A 22,025-nucleotide genomic window follows, 5' to 3' on the forward strand; every position below is an offset into this window, starting at 1 on the left:
ATGAAAGAATTCAAATTCATAAAAATTGTAGAAAAACCTTGTGTATACAAGAAGATTAGTAGGAGTGTAATCGTTTTCATAATGCTATATGTAGATGACATATTGCTTATAAGAAACAATACACCATGCTAAAATCTACCGAGATTTGGTTATCAAAAAAGTTATCCATGAAGGATTTAGGAGAAGCAACATATGTGTTAGGCATAAGGATCTATAAAGGTAGATCAAAGAGGTTAATTGGTTTGTCACAATCTAGATACATAGACAAAGTGTTAAAGAGGTTTAACATGGAAGAATCTAAATAGGGATTCTTGCCAATATCGAATAGCATAAATCTTTCCAAGGACTTGTGTTCTAAGACAAATTTAGAAAGATTGCATAAATAAGGTTTCATATGCTTCAACAATTGGATCTATTATGTATGCAATGCTATGCACAAGGCTTGATATCTCATATGTTTTAAGCATAACAAGTAGATATCAAGTGAATCTAGGTGAATGCCACTAGAAGGCAATGAAAACAATCCTTAAGTACTTGAAGAGAACTATGGATGTGTTTTTTGTCTATGGTGGTGCAGAACTTCTAGTTGAGGGCTATTGTAATGCAAGCTTTTAATCTGACAAAGATGCTAGCAAGTCTCAAAGTAGCTATGTTTTTACTCTGAATAGTGAAGCAGAGAGTTGGAAAAGTTCCAAACAGAGCACAATTGCAAACTTTGCAACCAAAGATGAATACATCTCTACATCTAAAGCTACAAAATAAGGTGTTTAGATCAAGAAGTTCATAACTAAACTAGATGTTGTTCCTAGCATTATTGATCCGATAATAGTCTATTATTGTGACAACAATGGAACAATCACTTAAGCTAAGGAACCAAGGTCTCATCAAAGATCCAAACATGTGTTAAGGCAATATCATCTCATTATAGATTTGGTTTTTAGAAGTGATGTTAAATTCAACGAACACCCACTAAAGATAACATTGCTGATCTTCTTATTAAAACTTTATCCCAATAGAAACATGATAAGCATGTAATCAAATATGGTATTAGATACATGGATAACTGGTTTTAGCACAAGTGGGAGATTGTTGGTATTTGGCCTTCAAGTCAAATCATTTTTGGCTAAGACATTGTTATATTTATGATACTTTGATATTTGATATGTTATCAAGGTCTTGTTTATTTATCATTGAGCTTATTTACATGTATTTCATTGTTGATGCTTATATGATAAGTCTTTGGAATATAAATAAAGCTTTGTAAGGGAATTACAATAAGATTATAATTATGAGATCATCATTGCATAAAAGCTATATGTTCCAAAATTATTCCTAGTTGATGCTTTATCAATAAGAGCACATTAACAAAAGCTATTGACATTAGCATATGGTTATGCTCTTGTTTATGAAGTAAGTAATCGATCTCATTGGTTGAAGTTTAGTTAAACTTGAGCTAACATTAGGATGCTTGTTACAAAAATAAGTTCACTAAACATTACCCAATATGAGAATGTATATGGTAGTTCACATATTCTCTATAATTGCATTCTCATGTGATGGTTGTATAAGTGATCTTTTGACTTGAAATTACTTATGACCGTATATTATGAATGCTATACTTTGACTTTACTAATGGTTCTAACCAAGAATGCTCCAATCGAGTATTTTTGGGTATAACATAAGACATATGAAGATGCATAAAGTAATCAAAATGGGATTCATCACTTTGTGTGATTAATAGAGTATCTCAACTAGTCTTGATTGAATTGACTTGAAAAATCTTTGGCCAAGGTGAAATAAAAGTTTAGAATTGTTCTAAAGCTTATTTGTGACTTAATGTCAAGGACAAGACTTAACATGGTTGAACAAGATTGAGTAGACACTAAACTAGAATGTTCAAACCGAGATCTATGTGATGAAAGGATATTAATTATACATTAAGATCATTCACGGATAGGATGTCAAGCCATATTGACTTTTTTTTTTGCAATTGGGAGTCATGACAATATAGCTAGCATTTATCATAATCTATAAACATAAGATTGGCTAATTGGAGAATTAGTGATGAAGTCAAAAGATTTGATTCATCCATAGCCGAATGTAAAAGGCTCACAATGCTTATATGTATTGCCAACATGCTAAAGAACCTAATGGTTCACAAACAATAGGACAATTGTGAAAGATTAAAATTGGGACTAATTAAGTTGTACTTAATTTGGTTTTGGTATAACCAAAAGATAGAGGAAATAAAACAAGAGGGAAAGACTTTCCTTGTTTAGTGCATTCAGCCAAGCATGGGATATTTATGAAAATATACATGTCTTACATTAACCTAATGTGGCCAAATGTCCCTCTATAAAAAGAGCATTAAGCAACCACCCCTCTTGCAACACAGAAGGTATATTTGATGTAAAATAAGCTAAGAGCAACTATAACCAAAATCTTGAAAGAAAAACAAGAGGCTTTGTAAACACTCACTAGCTAGAGTGTGGTTTGTGTTATATCCTACCTTAGAGAAGGTTCTTGCACAAGAGTTCATGTGGATTACCATTAGAGGTTGCACATTTGAGTAGCTTTGTGGCTTGGGAAACAACTTGGAAGATCACCAACATGAACCACAGCAATTTCAGCATACAATGTACATAACATAGCCGAAACTCATATAACTTATATGTGTTGTGTGTTTGTATAATCATATTGATTGATCTTAGATTTTGGGAATTAAAAATTTTAAATTTTCACTATTTTAACTCTATATATTAATACATAATTCCCTTTAATAGCATAGGCTAACATTGCTCGTGAAGCTTTAAAGGGTTAGTTACTGCAGGTTCAGTGAAAGGAGCTTTACAGGGTCATGAGTTAAGAGGAGGACTTGCTCTTCTCCTTGCAAATCCTGTAGAGTTGACACGATTGAGTGTAAGTTGCAGTGTTCATATCTTCTCTTCTTAATTGGTTATTTAAGCTGTTTGATGTTGCTAAATGGTTTTAAAAATTCTATGTTACATAAGCACTTGATTCCAATAGACGTTTTTTTATTATTTAAAACTTTCTATTGCGCTACTTCATCTCAAATGTCCAGACCACCTTAATTATGCCTCCCTTATTTTTGTACCTATATCTATTTTTGGCGAACCACTATTTTTGTATTTAGTTGGTGCTATTTCTAATATTTTCTTGTTTATCCAAATATTTATCTCAGTATCTTCACTATAAGGCAATTATCTAGTTGAAATATATTAAAAGGTATCATCTAAAATTAAACAAGTCGTATTAGATTTATCATAGGCTTTGTTATGTAACTGTTTTAAGTATTAAAATTAATATCTTCGTCCAACTTTCTTTTTTTTTTTTTTCTGTAATTTGTATCTAATGCTACCGAAAAATAATGGAACCATCAACTGCCATTAGCAAGTGTTCTCTAATGGGAAGGTCTTTGGCAGTTCGTTGACATTTTGTTATTTAATGAATGAGAATTTGGTAATGTTCGAAGGTCATGAGTTTACTAATTTTTCTGTTTGATTTTGAATTATTTATTACCGAAAGGGACATTATTGCCTTAATAGAGTCGTTGTCATTGTGGATATTTAGTTTACTATATTATTATGGTTACTTGATATGCTTTGTTTAATTATTGTTTGATGCAGTAAATTCTGTGATTACTGGGTTTAGTAAACAACTTGATCTCCCTTGGATTGGGACGTGAAGCAGCATTTTCAGCTGCGGTTTTAGGAGACAATGCCCTTATGGAGAAGGCGTGGCAGGATACTGGGATGCTTGCTGAGGCTGTGTTACACGCACATGTATGACTTGATTCATGTGGACAATTAGTTGTCGATCCAAATCATATTTCTTGCATTCTGACCAGTCTAAAAATTGTTTCAGGCTCACGGGCGACCGACATTGAAGAACTTGGTTGAGGCTTGGAACAGTGTTACGGAAGGAGGTGGAGCACACTCCATCAGCAAAGACGGATGCTACAGCTGCATTTTTGGCTTCCCTTTAGGAGGCAGGCAAGAAACCGCCTATTTAAATCCTTCCTCCTGGGATGTCGGCACTCTTGGCTTCGATTGCCATTAAGATAAAACCTGCGCCAGCGACACAGACTTCACAGCAACCAAGCAATCCATTGGCATTAGAAGTACCCCCTCCTAGTGGACCAGCTGAAGCACCAATTGGTGCACCATCTCTATGTGCATCAGCTGCAATACCAGAGACACCAATAGGAGCACCAACTCCTGCTGCACCAGCTGCAGCAGCAATAGATGCAGACACCATCCACATCAGAAACAAGTGAACCTTCTTTACATGGTAAAGCACCTAATTTATCATCAGGTAGTAATCCAGATGTGATTGCTTCAGCAGAAAGTAACCCAGCAACATCTGCAAGTGACACACCAGCATCGGATGCAAGCAGATAAATTATTGGCAGAGGTACCATCTGCGACACCTGATAAACAGGAAACAAGTGTTCTAACTACACTGCCAACAAGAGAATCACTTGCTTGCATAATGAGTTATAGTGGTCCTTTTTAGTCCAGGGAATTGTAATTCAATTTGAATAGTTATATGAACTGTTGTGATCTTGAATTTGATTGGGAAAAAAAGCAGGATTCATTTTGCGAAAGGCATGGTGTGAATATATTTGATTTATCTGGACTTTAGAGCAAGGGGGGGAAGTAATACCTTTTAGTTGATTTGGCTTGCTCAAAAGCAGTAACTAGAGATTATTTTTGTTCGTGGTTGGATTTGATCGAATATAACCATGACTCACTCATGCGCAGCTCAAGTGGCGCAGGTGCTGCATGTGATGCTACAGGAAATGCTCAGGAGCTTACCATATGAGTGGTTTACGTTATAGGATAGATTGGAATTATGTCGTAGAATATACTGGAAAATTTTGTTGTATGTGCGGCTGAGCATTGATTGAACTTTATATGCATTTTTTTTCTTTTGAATTTTTGTTCGAATGTATATGAAGTGTAGAGCATGTAAAATGATAATGTTATTTCATAGGAATTACAAAAGAGCCACTTGTGTCTTATTAAACTCTTCGGGGAACATCCGTGGTAGTTGTGTTGCTTTCCAAGCTTGTCTTCTATTCTAAAATTTACACTTTGCATTCACTTGGTACGGATCCTGTAAAGGTGATAGATTTAAGCTTGGTGGTCAAGTTTCATAACAAACTTCTTATCTTTAAGCTTCACAATTCGATTAAAATTTTTCATCGTTCTCACCAATAGCTAATAAACTAGACAGCGAGAAATATGCTGAGTAGTAGGAAAACACCAAAACTGCTTTGTTGCTGCACGAAATGCTAAGGAACTGACCATATGAGTGGTTTATGTTGTAGGATAGATTGGAATTATGTCGTAGAATGTACTGAAAAATCGCACTGTATGTGCGGCTGAGCATTGATTAAACTTTATATGGTTTTTTTTTTTTTGAATTTTTGTTCGAATGTATATGAAGTGTCGAGCATGCATAATGATAATGTTATTTCATAGGAATTACAAAAGAGCCACTTGTGTCTTATTAAACTCATCGGGGAACATCCATGGTAGTTGTGTTGCTTTCCAAGGTAGTCTTCTATTTTAAAATTTACACTTTGCATTCACTTGGTACGGAGCCTGTAAAGGTGATAGATTTAAGCTTGGTGGTCAAGTTTCATAACAAACTTCTTATCTTTAAGCTTCACAATTGGATTAAAATTTTTTCATCGTTCTTACCAATAACTAATAAACTAGAAGGTAAGAAATACGCTGAGTAGTAGGAAAGACCAAAACTGCTTTGATGATGTTATTGGAGTGGGGCTTTAAAAAAAGAGAGATGTAACTGATTTCCCGCCTTCAACTGGGGGGACTTCTTCCTTCAAATTTACGTTTATGCTTTATTTATAAAAGAAAAAGAGAATAAGAAAAGCTGATGTAAATCAGCATGTCACATAAAAACAGACAAAAGCCATGGAATCCGACAACATGATGAAAACAAAAGCTTGTATGCTGCTGACCGCTGACCCACGAGTGTTGCTGAATTGAGGTTATCGATATCCATTACTACTTTACTCAATTATTCTCCTCCTCTTTTCACACTTCTTGCTCAACACTCATCGTTCATCTCTCTGCTGTCGTCCTTTCCTTCTCTCTCAGTATCCCAGACGAACATATCACTAGCGTCGTTCAACGAGCCAGTCTGCCTGCCTGCTTAGTACTCTTCTAGCTGTTTTTTGCATCTTAATGAGCCGACTAAATCTACTTCTCCCTCCCTAAATGCTTTTCCATGGTTAATTTCCAGCTAAAACTACTACTAAAGAATAGACTCGAACAAACGCGTGTTAATGGGTCAAGTCTCTTCTTCCTCCTCCTCTTGGCCTGGGTTGGGTATTGGCATTGGTGGTAAAAATCACTTTTATCATAGTGAAGACTTCACGCTGACATTACCAGACGAATGCCTGCCATGGATTTTTGGCAAGCTTGGCTGTCATGACAGGAACAACTGCTCCCAGGTATGCAAGCGTTGGAGGCATGTGGATTCCAAGTCAAGGAAAAGTCCCGTCTTAGTTGCTCGCTCTGAGATTTCTCCTTGGCTCCCTTCACTTCTCTCTCGCTTCAACTCCATCTCAGTCCTCTCCCTCAAATGCTCCCGCAAGCTTGTTAGCGTCGACGATGATAATCTGGCTCGCATTCCCACCTTGCTGCCTTCCCTCAAGAAGCTCAAGCTCAAGGGCTGCGTCGACATTACTGACAACGGTCTCCAAGCATTCTCCGTGCACCGCCCTCCTCTTCTCACTAATCTCTCCTTTGCTTCATGTGGGGACGGTAGCAGAGGCATCGTTTCTCTTCTCGTAAACTGCCCTTCTCTTAAAGATCTCACACTAAAGCGCCTCTGCAAGCTTGACGCCCAAAGCATTTCTTTGTCACTCCAAGACCATGAAGAAGAGAACCAATCCTACTTCAACGAAATATTAAACACCAGCATTTGCTATAATCGTAATAAGCTTGAGAGGTTGAGCCTCAAGGATCTTCACAATGCTGCCCTTTTCATTCCACTTCTCTGCTCCTCTGCTCAGACGCTTAAGACCTTGATTGTCTGTAGGAGTTCTGGAAACTGGGATGCAGTACTGCAGAGCCTTCAGACTACTACTACTACTACTAGCATTGTGGAGATACAAATGGAAAGCGTGCAAATCGGGGATCCAGGCCTCCTTGCTATCAGCAGCTTCTGTCCTCACCTTCAAGTGCTCTACCTCAGCAGGGCTACTGATTGTACAGATGATGGATTATCTGCCATCGGCAACTCCTGCAGGAACCTCCGGAAGCTGCACATTGATGCGTGGAGCAGGTTTGGCAGCCGGGCCATTGGCGAGGAGGGCTTCTTGTCAATTGTAACGAAATGCCCTGGCCTCCAAGAGGTAGTACTCATCGGAGTGCCCATAACTGGTATCTCTCTGAATGTCCTCGCTTCCAGCTGCCCTATTCTTGAAAGAATGGCACTTTGTAACACCGATTCTGTGGGGGACTCGGAGATGCAGTTAATTGGTGTTAAGTTCATTGCATTGAAGAAGCTCTGCATTAAGAACTGCCCTATCTCCGACTCCGGGATTAAAGCCGTGGGCGAAGGGTGCCCGAGTCTAGTGAAGTTGAAGTTGAAGAGATGTCGAGGGGTCACACAGGCAACTGTGTCAAAGCTAAGGATCTGGAGGAAATGTTTGATTGTTTCCATGGATTGCGGTTCCATTTTAGTAGATGAAGAAGGGTTGGCGGATGATGAATTACATTCAGAGGAGGGTGGAATTCACAGGAGAGGAATAGTGCCACCTGCATTGCCAAACACTAGGATCAGTACAAGGAGGACACATGTAATTTGCAGCGGCAGAGGTGCTCTCATGCTCGGGTCTAGGCTTGTGAATGCTTTACATCTTAATAATAATAGTGTAGATACCCCATTTTGTCCGGTGTTTTTTGTCAATTGAGACTAATTCAAGTTCGATTGTAGGGATTTTTATTCATTTATATTTCAGATTTTTATTTCGTATTTATCATTTTTTTATTTTTATTTTATGGTCTATCTATTTTTTTTCTTTTTTTTTCTTTTCTCCATTATCTGATTAATTAATTTAAAAAAAAAGTGAAAAAAAAAATTAAAAGATCGAGATTAGGCTTGGTGATTGTGATGATTGTTATCTAGATGCTAATATTTAGCTTTGGATGCTAATTAGAATTGACTGAAACTCTATTAACATGGTTTTATAAATTATTGTGATTCACAGCAAAAAACAACAACAAGGGTACAGTGATCAAGGAAAGATCACAGAGAGAAAAATAGAAACACACGGCACCACCAATTTCCACCAAGCCAATTTTGCCACCATCTTTCACACTGTTCATCCTTCCAACCATTGGTAATCCGCACCATCAACAGCCTAGCCTTGAAACTCAATTCTGTCTCCATTACCAGTGGAGGCCATACTCATCTCGAACCCAGCCTCAACGACTACTATTGTCAGTAGCATAAACACAAAGACAAAATCTTTCATCCAATTATGCTGCAACATTCAAACAGAAAGAAGCCATTCAGGAGAGTTGCAACATTCAAGTGACAGGAAACCAAAAAAGCCATAATTTCAGTTATATTCTAGCTACCAAAAATCACTCAATAAACAAAAACAATTCCATCAGCAAATAGAGAGAAATCTGAATCTGGCAGCATTAGTGCCAATTTATCAAACCAAGTGCTTGACCTCGCCTTCACCAAAATCATGGACTCCAAAGCCTTATGCCATTGCCAGCCAAAACTCAACACCCTATAAATTGATTCCCAGAATGTAATCACAAGTAGACCACACACGAAGCTCACCATCGACCAACTACTCACCACCATTGGGGTTTCGTCAGACCATTGCCCATCATTAGCCAGTCGTCCCAACATGAATTCAAAAAATGAACAAGGCTAAATCAGACACTATAGGAGATCAAAAATAGAAAAAAAAAAGTCGAATAAAAGAAGAGAAACCATAAAGCCCTTTGGTGGCGACGGTGACAAGCGACGATCATGTGACTTCTGAGAGATCTAAACGGTGAAGATGATGAGCTTGGTGAGGGAGATAACATACTAAAAGTTAGAAAAGATCCGACGGTGGGAGAAGCTGGAACGAAGAAAGGAAAACCCAAAGCTTGAATTTCAGATCTATGCCTTTAGGAAGTGATTTTCAAAAAAAAGGAGCCCATATTCTAAACGAGAAGAGTGAGAAGTAGCAGTGGGGAAAATTTTGGCTTGACCGATCGTCTGATAGTGGCGGAGTACGATGGTGCAGGTGATAGAGCACGGCTGCATCGATGTTGGGATTTGCAAAAATTTAAAGTTTTTGATCGGGTTTTCTATACTTAGAGAGAGAGAGAGAGAAAGCTGAGGGTAGAAAGAGAGTGTAAAAGTGAGAACTAAAGAATAAAGGGCTTACCTCTGGCTTATATAGCCACATAAAATGACATCGTTTTAGGTATTAGCTAAAAGCAAGATCCACGTATTTTTAAGTGGGTAACCAGACCCGTAACGTGACTCGCACCAACAACCCACTTCCCTACCCTTGGCTCCAACCAAGCCAAGCCACAAACCAAGCTGCTAAGCCGAGCTTCTGGAGCCACTTTCTGCCTTGAGCCACACCCTTGGCTCCACCAGAGCCGAACCACGTCAAGGGTTTTTTTTTTGTTATTATTATTATTATTATTATTATTTTGCTTATTTATTTATTGATTAAATTAGAATTTTTTATTTATTTAAGTAAGCATTCCTTAATTTTTTAATGATCTCTTTAAAATGAAAATTTGAGACAAATATTTTTGAAGGAAAGTGGAATGTATCAATTTCCTTTGAACATAAAAATTAAAAAAATATTTTTGACGAAAAGTTAGAAGTACCAATTTTTCTTAAAAATAAAAATTTTCAAAAAATATTTTTAAGGAAAAGTTGAAAGTATCAATTTTTCTTGAAAATAAATAAAAAAGATTTCAAGAAGGGATTTTTAAGGAAAGTTGAAAGCATCAATTTTTCTTAAAAATAAAAATTTCAAAAACAAAACATTTTTAAGGAAAAGTTGGAAGTACCAATTTTCCTTAAAAATAAAATTATCAAGAAAAACATTTTTAAGGAAAAGTTGAAAGAATCATTTTTTCGAAAATAAAAACCTCAAAATGCTTTAAGGAAAAGTTGAAAGTATTAATTTTCCTTATATAAAAGCATGAGTTTTTTTTCTTAAAAAATAAAAAAAGTTATTTATATCAACGGTTGAATCATCATTCCTTTTTCGTTTTGTCTTTTTTTTGTTAAATAATCCGATGATGAAGCCTCTACAAGAGAAACAATAATTTTCTTATATACTCTTGAGGTGAGGGAATTTTTCTTAATTTTTTGCCAAAAGTATTGGAGTTAATTAAAAATAATTTTCAATAATTAATTACTTGGTGATTTTTAAGGCTTACTAGATAACACAAAATTGAGCTGGTACCATTTTCTGATGGGCATTGTAAGGGTGCTATAACCTTTCTCACACGTAACTGTACTCTCGAACCTAGTTTTGATTTCATAGACATTGAATTTATCTTTTAGAGATACCTAAGTCAAAGTTAGGATTCCTCTTTTAAAAGGAATAGATTCAGTGAGGTGGCCAATCGCACCAAAGTAAAAAAAATATTGGTGGCAACTCCTCAAGTCAATGTCTAGCAATAGGTCCTCAAATCTTTAAGATGTTATGATAGTTTGGCAACTCCACTGGGGACATGTTGAGAGTCAAGCCAGCAAATAAATTTATGTTATCCAAAAAGCCTAATAAAATTGAATTCTTTGTAAGGATTTTTTTTTTATTTTATGTTGTTAATCATATCATTCATATGCATATGCATAATATGCGCTCTATGCCCAAGTTTCATCCCTCTAAGAGGGAGTAAAGTACCTATGCTTTCGTGAGGTTTTAATGCCTCCGCAATGGCTAGCGAAATACTCCCACTCAAATTGAACCTTTTTCCCACTTAAATTGAACCTTTTTCGTTTGTAGCCTATAATGGGTGAGGATGAGACTACCTTACTAGTTTGTGATGGACTATGATGAAAGGAACAATTTGGGAACCTTTAGTGATCAAAATCTCCTAACCATGCATATAATTAACACCTAAGAGGACCAACCCTAAGATAGAGCCTTTCTTACCCAGTGATAGATGTTTTTGTGATATATGGTGATTTAATCATTTTATTTTATTTTATTTTTTGACTTTGAGTGTTTGCATTATCATGTCATGCATCATTTTCATTGTCATATTTAACATCGTGCATCTGCATCAGTTTCATATTTCATTTATGCATCAACATACCAAACATAAAGCATAGCAGAGCATTTATCATCCTAATTGTGGTGCTTAAGGTTCAAGGATAGCTCCACCAAACAATCTCACTCACCAATACAATGTAAGGGCTCAAGCTAGATGATGGAACAATAAAATTCCAATAGTCTTGAAAGGATAGAAAAAAGCCCAAAAGAAGCTTGAAGGGGAATTAAATAGAATTCTAGAAGCTTTAAACAAGTTAAACATGGGGAAGGTAATAGAGGAGAATGCTGGCCAACAAGACCATTCCTCATAAGAGGAGGATAACCCACTGTACTCTCTTAGTTTTGGGCCACATCAAGCCCAACTTGCACAAGGTCCACCATCATAACAGTTCACCTATCCTGTAGGATACACATATCCTAAAATGCCATCAACTTCAAATCTTAGACAGTATCAGAGTTATGTAAATCCTATCTTTACAGAAAAGGTAGTAAAACCATTTGAGATCCTTAATTTAGACGATCCAAAAGAGAACAAAAAGTTAAAATCAAAAGGGGGTGAGTCATTAAGTGACTTGAAAGCTGATTAGAAGATTAGTATGCTGAAAGAGAGGCTGTGAGCAGTGGAAGGAGTTGAATTTTATGGTTCAGTAGATGCAGCTGTGCTCTATTTAGTCTCGGATGTTGTTATTCCTTCGAAGTTCAAAGTGCCAAAGTTTGAGAAATACGATGGTACAAATGTCTGAAGACCCACATTACCATGTACTATCAAAAAATGACTGCCTATACTAATAATGAGAAGCTATTAATGCGTGTGTTCTAAGATAGCCTCAAGGGCTCAGCTGCTAGGTGGTATGTCTAGTTGGACAGGACTCGTATTCATTCTTAGAGTGATATGGCCTATGCCTTCATTAGTCAGTACCGACATATTATAGATTTGGCCCCTGATGGCCTTTCTTTACATAATATGGAGAAGAAAGCAACTGAATCATTCAAGGAATATGCCCAGAGATGAAAGGACATAGCCTCTCAAGTATAACCTCTGTTAACTGAGAAAGAGACCACGGTATTGTTCGTCAGTACTTTGAAATCTCTCTATTATGAAAAGATGATAGGAAATGTCATGAAGAATTTTACTGACATGGTAATCTCAGGTGAAATCATTGAGAATGCCATTAAAAATGACAAGTTAAAAAGAGAGGAAACCAAAAAGGTGTCAGAGAAGAAAGAGACTGAAGCTCAAGCCGTGAGCCGTGATAGATAGTTTAGAGGATATCAACCCTATCCACCACAAGGTTATGCCTCATACTATCCTACTGTGAATAATATCTCACTTTACCTTTATCATCCATATCCACAACTAGCTTACTTACCAACTTATCAATCAACCTTTCAAGTACCTGCATATGATTCTAGTCATATCATTACATCAGTTTCAAAGCCTAACAACCAAGCGAGTGGTTTAGTGAGATCTCAGGATAATTAAGAAAGGGCACATATTGACCTTATCCTCATGACTTATGCTGAGTTGTTCCCATAATTGGTCAAGAACAATTTAGTATCTCTAGTTATGCTAGAACCATTAAAGCCACCTTATCCTAAGTGGTATGATGCTAATGCAAAGTGTGATTATCATAGTGGAAATGTGGGTCATTCTATTGAAACTTGCCCTGCTTTCAAACACAAAGTGTAAAGTTTAATCCGAAAAGGCTTAGTGAGCTTCGATGAATCGAGGGGAAGGTGCCAATAAAAATCCTTCACCTAATTGCACAGGAGCATAATTTTGAGAAAGATGTTAAGGCTGGTTAAATGCTACTTGTCATTTTAGGATTTCTTTTAAAAGTAATGTTAGGATTTTTTTTTTTGGCAATATGGTTTCACTTGTTATGATTTCAATAAAAGGCAAATTAATGTAGTTCATTACATTTTTTCTTTCATTTAACTACTGTTTCATGCTGTATTATCTTTTATAACTTTTCATTCTTGATAGTGAATATTTAGACAATGATAACAATAATTATGAGATTTAATTTTGAGAACTCATTTAAGCAAAAGAAGCTAGCTACTAGCAGATGTGGAATATATATCTTTTGAAAATATGCGAAAATCCATAAGCTTGTTTTTGTTCAATAGATGAAATTCAAGGAAAGCATTCATGTTTGAGAGAAAAAATGGTCATATTTCTTTTACCATTTGAAAAATCATTCATTGCTACCCCTTTGAGCCTATTATAATTTCTTTTTTTAAAGAACCCTGACCAAGGATCACCCTCTACACTAGGGGTTTTTTTTCTGAAAAAAAAGACAAAAGATCATAAAAGGTTTCAAAGATAAAAAGAAAAGAAAGAAAGAAAAGCAAAACAAAGAAAAAAGAGAAAAAAACGAAAATGAATGCCACACATAATTTGGGGCAAAATAAGGGGGATCCTTTTATGAAGAATGAGATCGATGAAAAAGGAAAAAGTAGTGAAATAATGTGAAATGGGGTAAAATGCCAAGTTGCATCAAATAATAAATGATCTTTTGGTTTTGAACCCTTTAAACACATGTTTTGAGCCTATTTTATCTATTTTTTTCATGACCCTTCACCATGGCCTACATTATAACCTTGAAAAGTCCATTTAGATCAAGTGTGAATGCTCGATTGAATGATCATATGTTAGACAAAGGCGTGCTCATGATAGAATAATGGAATCATGCTATATTGCTTTGGAGATTAATGTGTGAGAGATATCATAGTGGATGAAGGATGAGGAAAAAAAGAAAAATGGATGGAAAAAAAAAGAGAAAAAATGAAAAAAAAAAAGAAAAAAGGAAAAAAAGAAAAAAAAAGAAAAAAAAAGAATGAAAAAAGATGAAAGGAGAAAAAGGAAGACTCAACTTGAAAACCCGAAAGGGCGATTTGGGTAGACAAATTTTTGAGTTGAAAGTGGGATGAACAGTTCAAGCATATAAAAAATCAAGGCATCTAAAGATTTTCCAAAGCTGGGGTAAAGTTTGATGAGCTCAAAATGATTTTGATAGTTAATGGAATGAGTTTTCGAAAAAGAATCTTGGATTAATGTTCAAAATTGTTTGTATATTCATTTATCCCAATGACATACATCTAACTTGTTTTTTTCTCCATTTGTTTTTCTACCAGACTCACTCTTTATTGCTTTTCTCCCAATGCACCATATGCTCTTTTATTTTTACATTTCTGGAATGAATCGAGGAAATGTATGATTGCATTGTATTTGTCAAGAATTGAAATGATAATGAATGAATGAATATGTGCTTAAAGTATTCTTGCATTCTTTTGAAAAGAAATCCAAGATGATCAAAGGCAAAATGATGAAGAAATGGTAGAAACTTGAAAAAATGACACATGGGATGGCCAAATGATGAACACGGTGATGGATTGCTCAACAGGATGAATAGAGGGCAAAAATCTAAAAAGATGATGTGATCAAGAATTGAATATGGTGATACCTAATAAGGATCAATGGGCAAAATTCATTCTGGAATGGTTGGTGACCATATGACAAACATAATGTGGATTAATTGACAGAATTTGTTTTGAAATTTCTAGTGCTGAGAAGCCTATGAGTTGTGATTAAGTGATATATGGAAATGGATGAAACTTGTTTTGGAATTGTTACAGCTGAAAAGCCTACAAATGGTGATCAAGTGGAAAATAATGAAGATCAGTTGATGAAACTTATGAAATGAGAGATGGTGGGATTTTGAGAACCATATTACCATAATTAATTAGAATTTCATGACATTTATCAGTATTACATGCATTATGTTTACATCATCATTTGAACAATACATGCGCATAATTCAGTGAATATTTAAAGTTTTGTCTAGGCATGCATCAATTAGCAAACATTGGAGTTATGATTTAGGAAATCGCATCTATATTATTATGTGAATCCAGATTGTTGCACCTGCATCATTGATCATGACATATAAAATTTTGAGTTAAGGTGTGAATCCTTTTATAAGAATCTTTAAAAAGTCCTCAAATGAGAATCTTTGAGTTTTAAATGAGAATCTTTAAGAAATCCTCAAATGTGAATATTTGAGTTTCAAATGAGAATATTTGAGTTTCAAATGAGAATCTTTGAGTTTTAGAATAAGAACCTTTGAATCTTCAAATGAGAATCTTTAAGTTTCAAATGAGAATATTTGAGATGCAAAACCCTAAAGTTAGTCGAATGAGAATTTTTGAACTATAATGAAAAGTTTCGAACTCTTGGATGTGAATCTCCAAAATTCAAACAAAAAGCTTTAAACTTTTTGGATGTGAATCCCAAGTTTAGGTGAACTTTTGATTCGAATGAGAAGCTTCGAACTTCTGGATAAGAATCTCTAAAATGTCGAATGAGAATTTTTAAATGTTGGATGCAAGTCTTGTAATTTGCAAATGCGAATCTTAAGATTTTATGAATCAAACTCTTGTGAAATTAAAATTTTGAGAACCAAATTTTAGTGGATTCTTACGAAGTTGAAAGGTTCTTGCGAATCTAAACCTTTGAATTTTGAACTCAAATTGTGAATCTTTGAGTTTCTATTACAAATTTTATCAGATTTTATTTACGACTCCTATAGACATGGTTGTCAGGGAGCATTTTTCAAAGTTGTGGTGCCTCTGGTTAGAGAAGCATTTTATTTTTCAAAGTTGTTGAGCCTCTAATTGGGGGAGCCCTTTATTTTTTTTCAAAGTTGTTGAGCCTTTGCTTAGAGGAGCCTTTATTTTTTCAAAAGTTGTCAGCCTCTACTTAGAAGAGCCTTTATTTTTTTTTCAAAAGTTCTTAGTCTCTGAATATGAGAGTTTTGTGCCATTCAAACAAGTTTGAGTGTCTAATTAAAAAAATAAAAAAAACAAAAAAAAACATGTTGAGCTGATTATCTAGATATGAGGGGTGTCTACGTCTTTGCATAATTTTTGTTGCACAAGAACTGTGTAAAGAGGAGCAGCTGTAGACACCCCATTTTGTCTGGGGTTTTTTGTCAATTAAGACCAATCCAAGCTCAATTGTAGGGATTTTTATTCATTTTTATTTTAGATTTTTATTTCATATTTATCATTTTTTATTTTTATTTTATGGTCTCTCTATTGTATTTTTTTCTTTTTTCTTTTTTTCTTTTCTCCATTATCTGATTAATTAATTTAAAAAAATAGAGAAAAAAAGGCTAAAAGATCGAGATTAGGCTTGGTGATTGTGATGATTGTTATCTAGATGCTAATATTTAGCTTTGGATGCTAATCAAAACTGAACTGAAACTTTATCAGCATGGTTTTATAAATCATTGTGATTAACAGCAAAAAGCAACAACAAGGGTACAATGATCAAGGAAAGATCACAGAGAGAAAAATAGAAATACACGGCACCACCAGTTTCCACCAAGCCAATTTTGCCACCATCTTTCACATTGTTCATCCTTTCAACCATTGGTAATCTATACCATCAGCAGCCTGGCCCTGAAACTCAATTCTATCTCCATTACCATTGGAGGCCATACTCATCTTGAACCCACCCTCAGTGGTTACTATCATCAGTAGCATAAACACAGAAACAAAACCTCTCATCCAATTATGCTGTAACATTCAAACAAGAAGAAACCGTTCAGGAGAGCTGTAATATTCGAGTGACAGGAAACCAAAAAAGCCATAATTTCATTCCTATTCCAGCTACCAGAAATCACTCAATAAATAGAAACAATTCCATTAGTAAATAGAGAGAAATCTGAATCTGGCAGCATCATTACCAATTTGTCAAACCAAGTGCTTGACCTTGCCTTCACCAAAATCATGGACTCGAAAGCCTTATGCCATTGCTAGCCAAAACCTAACACCCTGTAAATTGATTCCCAGAATGTAATCACAAGCAGACAACCAAACATAGAAAGTCACGAAGCTCACCATTGACCAGCTACTCACCATCATTGGGGTTTTGTCGGACCATTACCCATCATCAGGCAGTCACCCTAACATTAATTCAAAAAATGAACAAGGCTAAATTAAAAGCTAGAGGAGATCAAAAACAAAGAAGAAAAGTTGAATAAAAGAAGACAAACCATAAAGCCCTTTAGTGGTGACGGTGATAGGTGACGATTGATGTGACTTTGAGAGATTTGAATGGTGAAGATGATAAGCTTGGTGAGGGAGATAACATACTAAAAGTTAGAAAAGATCCGACAATGGGAGAAGCTAGAAAGAAGAAAGCAAAACTCGAAGCTTGAATTTTAGATCTATGCCTTTAGGAAGTGATTTTCAAAAAAAGTAGCCCATATTCAAAATGAGAAGAGTGAGAAGCAGCAATGAGGAAACTTTTGGCTTGACCAATCGTCGGATGGTGGCGGAATACGACGGCGCAGGTGGCAGAGCACGACGGCACTAATACTGGGATCTATAAAACTTTAAAGTTTTTGATCGAGTTTTCTATCCTTAGAGAGAGAAAGAGAGAAAGCTGAGGGAAGAGAGAGAGTGTAAAAGTGAGAACTGAAGAATAAAAGGCTTACCTTTGGCTTATATAGCCACATAAAATGACATCATTTTGGGTATTAGCTGAAAACAGGATCCGCATGTTTTGAAGTGGGTAACCAGACCCGTAGCGTGACCCGCACCAACAACCCACTTCCCTGCCCTTGGCTTCAACCTAGCTGAGCCGTAAACTAAGCCACCGAGCTATTGATCGAGTTGTTGAGCCGAGCTTCTAGAGCCATTTTCTGCCTGGACCTGCACCTTTAGCTCCAGATGAGCTGAGCCACATCAAGGTTTTTTTTTCTTTTGTTATTATTATTATTATTTTGCTTATTTATTTACTGATTAAATTGGAATTATTTATTTATTTAAGTAAGCATTCCTTAATTTTTCAATGATCTCTTTAAAATGAAAATTTAAGAAAAATATTTTTGAAGGAAAATGGAATGTATCAATTTCCTTTGAACATAAAAATTGAAAAAATATTTTTGAGGAAAAATTGGAAGTACCAAGTTTTCTTAAAAATAAAAATTTTCAAAAAATATTTTTAAGGAAAAGTTGAAAGTATCAATTTTCCTTGAAAATAAAAATTTCAAGAACAAAACATTTTTTAGGAAAAGTTGGAAATACCAATTTTCTTTAAAAATAAAATTATCAAGAAAAACATTTTTAAGGAAAAGTTAAAACTATCAATTTTTCGAAAATAAAAACCTTAAAATGCTTTAAGGAAAAGTTGAAATTATCAATTTTTCTTGTATAAAAGCATGAGTTTTTTTCTTAAAAAATAAAAAAAGAGATCTATATCAAAGGTCGAATCATCATTCCTTTTTCTTTTTGTCCTTTTTTGTTAAATAATTTGATGATAGAGCCTTTGTAAGAGAAATAGTAGTTTTCTTGTATACTCTTGAGGTGAGGGAATTTTTCTTAATTTTCTACCAAACGTATTGGAGTTAATTAAGAATAATTTCCAATAATTAATTAGTTGGTGATTTTTAAGGCTTACTGGATAACATGAAATTGAGCTAGTACCATCTTTCAATGGGCGTTGTGAGGGTGCTATAACCTTTCTCACACATAACCATACTCTCGGACCTAGTTCTGGTTTCGCAGACGTTGAATTTACCTTTTAGAGATACCTAAGTCAAACTTAGGATTCCTCTTTTAAAAGGAATAGATTCAGTGAGGTGGACAATCGCACCTAAGTAAATAAAAATTGGTGACGACTCCTCAAGTCAATGTCTAGCCATAGGTCATCGAATCTTTAAGACATTATGACAAATAAGAGAAGAAGATCCAATTAATGTACACAATTTGCATGTCAAATACTCCAAAAAATTGGCTGCTACTACTGCTCATTCTCTCCTTCTTTATCTACATCATCTCCAATCCTTCATACTGGTTAAACAACTGTTTTCTCTATTTACCTTGTTTGACTTTATGACTATGTTTTCTCTCTCTTTCTCTCTCTCTCTTTTGACCTTTTTTCATGTAAAAGTGATTCAAATTTGATTGATCGATTTTGAATACACAAAAAAATAAATAAATAAATTATAATTAAGAAAATCATCAAATCATATATTTTTATTATAGCCAATTAAATCTTTTAGCATTTATTTTTAATTCAACTGAGCCTCTTAATTGACAAAAATTGATCACATGACCCACCTTGCTCCATTAACAGATAATGGCATGTAATAAAATTATCATATGTTAAATGATGTGTCCAAAAAACTTTAGCGTGGCAAGCTATTTGATCTGGTGCACAGCAATTTTCTTCAAGGAAATACTAGGAGAAGTCACACCTAAACCCTACACTTAGAAACTTGTGCACACAAAGAGCCTCGTCTTATCTCTTATAAAACTTGAAACCTGTTACCTGATATTTCGATTAATTTATTCTCTACTTTATTTGGTATTGTAAGAATAGGGGTTGGTTTAACCCAAAATGGGTGAACCAAACACCCTAACTACCTTAGAGGTAGTTTACATTCTAAGAAGAACTACCACAAGGCAGTTAGACACATTCTCCAAAATGCAACTAAATAGTTGAAGTTTTTTTTCAAAAACAACAAGTCACTAAAAACATCTCTCTTTCTCTATGGCTTCTTTCATGAAAATGGCATTCACCATAGTGACTAGAGAATGATGAATATGTTCATGCAGACTAAAACTAGAAAGGATGATTGAGTATTCATCCATATTACAAGAAAAGAGTGAGAGGGAGAGATCAACAAAGTAAAAGAATAGGACATTTTTTTTGAACTATCTGATGAATCTCATGCTTTTGTGTTTAGGGACTTACACAGTGGATAGTGGACAACTGCCAAATGCATGATCTTATCCTTAATCAGTGAATCAAGTCGGCATCACTTTTATAACAACTTTTGCAACAACGCTTTCATTGTGCTTTCGTAAATCAAGTAAATCTTTTGCATTATTTTGATATATAATCTTCTTCATATATTATTATATATCCTTCATTGATATTAGAGCCAAGTTGGCTTGATTTCTAGTTATTTCGATATTTATCTTGAAACACCAAAATTGTTTATATGTTCTTGAGTTCTTATTTAAATGCATTTGAAAATCTGTGAAAGTATTACACAAAACTGTATAATTTTTTAGTAGAAAGTTATTATGAATGTTTTGGAAAATTCAAAGTGCAAGCTTTCATTATTATTTGAATAGTTGGATAGAGTTTAAGGTAGTAACAAGATCACAAGCTCGTCCATAGCTCTTTTCACATAGTGTAGTGATGATCTTCATCAATCATCTATGTGGATGACATATTGTTGCTAAAAATGATAAAAAGTATTCCACTATGGTGAAAATTGGTTGCCTTCAAATTTTGAAATAAAGAGCATATGCGAAGCAGCTTACTTATTTGGTTTAAGAATTAAAAGAGATCGTTTCTAGAAATTGTTCTCTTTCATAAGACTAATATTAAAAAAATTCTTGAACAATTCAGTATGCAAGATTACAAAGCAGATACTTTTATGGCTAGAGGTAAAGGTTTAAGCCAAAAAATATGTCTTGAAACTCCACAAAAGAATAAATGGCATGAGTTGTTTACTCAAGTGCTATTGGAAATGTCATGTATGCTATGATGTGCACAAATCAAACATCTGCTATGTTATGAGCATAATAAGTAAATATCAATCCAATCCAAGTCGATCCTATTGAAATGCCATGAAAATGATATTAAGGTATCATAAAGGCTGTGGATTATTTATTGTGCTATCAAGAAAGTGGTCTGCATTTAGTTGGCTATACAGACACCAATTAAAGAGGACATTTAAATGACAAAAAAATTTACCACTAGCTATATTTTCTTTTTGAATATTGGGCTATATCATTGATCACTAAGAAAAAGACTTGAATAGCATTATCCATAATGAAAGCTGAATTTATAACTTTTTTTATGGCAATGCAAAAGGTTGTTTGATTTATGAGATTTTTGAATCATTTGAGAATTGAGAAAGATGAGTCTAACTCAATGTTTATCAATTGTGATAGTCAAGCAGTAATTGCATTTACAAACAAATCCCAATAACCAAAAACAATGATACTAAGTATAATTTTGTAAAAGACAAGGTTGCGTAAAAGAAAGTCAGCAAGTATATTTTTATGTATGAGATAATTGTTGATCCATTAACTAAGCCAATACCTAGAGATGTGTTCATAGCCACATGAAATCTCTAAAGTTGCATAGATAAAGATGTACTAATTAAGATGTTCCATGTAAATAATCTATAGTTTTTTCTATTTATGTTAACTTATATTAAATGTGATTAATGTCATTAAAGTTTACTATTTTGTTTTGTGAAGCATGCACATATGTATATGTATATGTATATGTATGATATGATTTTCAAGTTATACTAGATAAATAATTACCCTTCTCACACAAACAATTGCTTTAATAGTTTGGCACCACAGAAATTAGATTAGTTTTAAGCTATGGATTAAGAGTCGAAGCTTCAAATGGAATAGCCTTAATAACGAATCAAGATAAGGTCCTGATATTAAGATTTGTGCCAAAAATGAATAATCCCATAGTTCACTTTGTTTGTCCTAGTATGTTAGGTGAAAGTCTTATTGATTATTATAAATCAAGTAGATTTATGGACAAAAGTTAGATATTAGGAGTATCTAAACTATCACTTATACGATATTGATAACTAATTATAAGACATACGTCCATAGAAAAAGTAGAGTAAAATTGTAGCATGCGTTTCAT

The 22,025-nt window shown here is 34.6% G+C and overlaps 1 protein-coding gene across 1 annotated transcript; it reads left to right on the forward strand.

Moving 5' to 3' along the window:
• Window positions 1-5,778: 5,778 nt before the first annotated feature.
• LOC111286009 (F-box protein SKIP2-like) lies at window positions 5,779-8,395 on the forward strand. The gene has a single exon (XM_022875765.2). It carries the CDS (start codon window positions 6,338-6,340, stop codon window positions 7,970-7,972), a length of 1,635 nt encoding a protein of 544 aa, XP_022731500.1. The 5' UTR covers window positions 5,779-6,337; the 3' UTR covers window positions 7,973-8,395.
• Window positions 8,396-22,025: the final 13,630 nt, after the last annotated feature.

This window comes from Durio zibethinus, chromosome 6 (genome assembly GCF_047325235.1).
Source record: "Durio zibethinus cultivar Kanyao isolate XHJ-2024 chromosome 6, ASM4732523v1, whole genome shotgun sequence".
Taxonomy (NCBI): domain Eukaryota; kingdom Viridiplantae; phylum Streptophyta; class Magnoliopsida; order Malvales; family Malvaceae; genus Durio; species Durio zibethinus.

What these genes read in the sequence shown, in the direction of transcription:
- LOC111286009 (XM_022875765.2), top strand. Translation starts at nt 6,338, where the DNA reads ATGGGTCAAGTCTCTTCTTCCTCCTCCTCTTGGCCTGGGTTGGGTATT.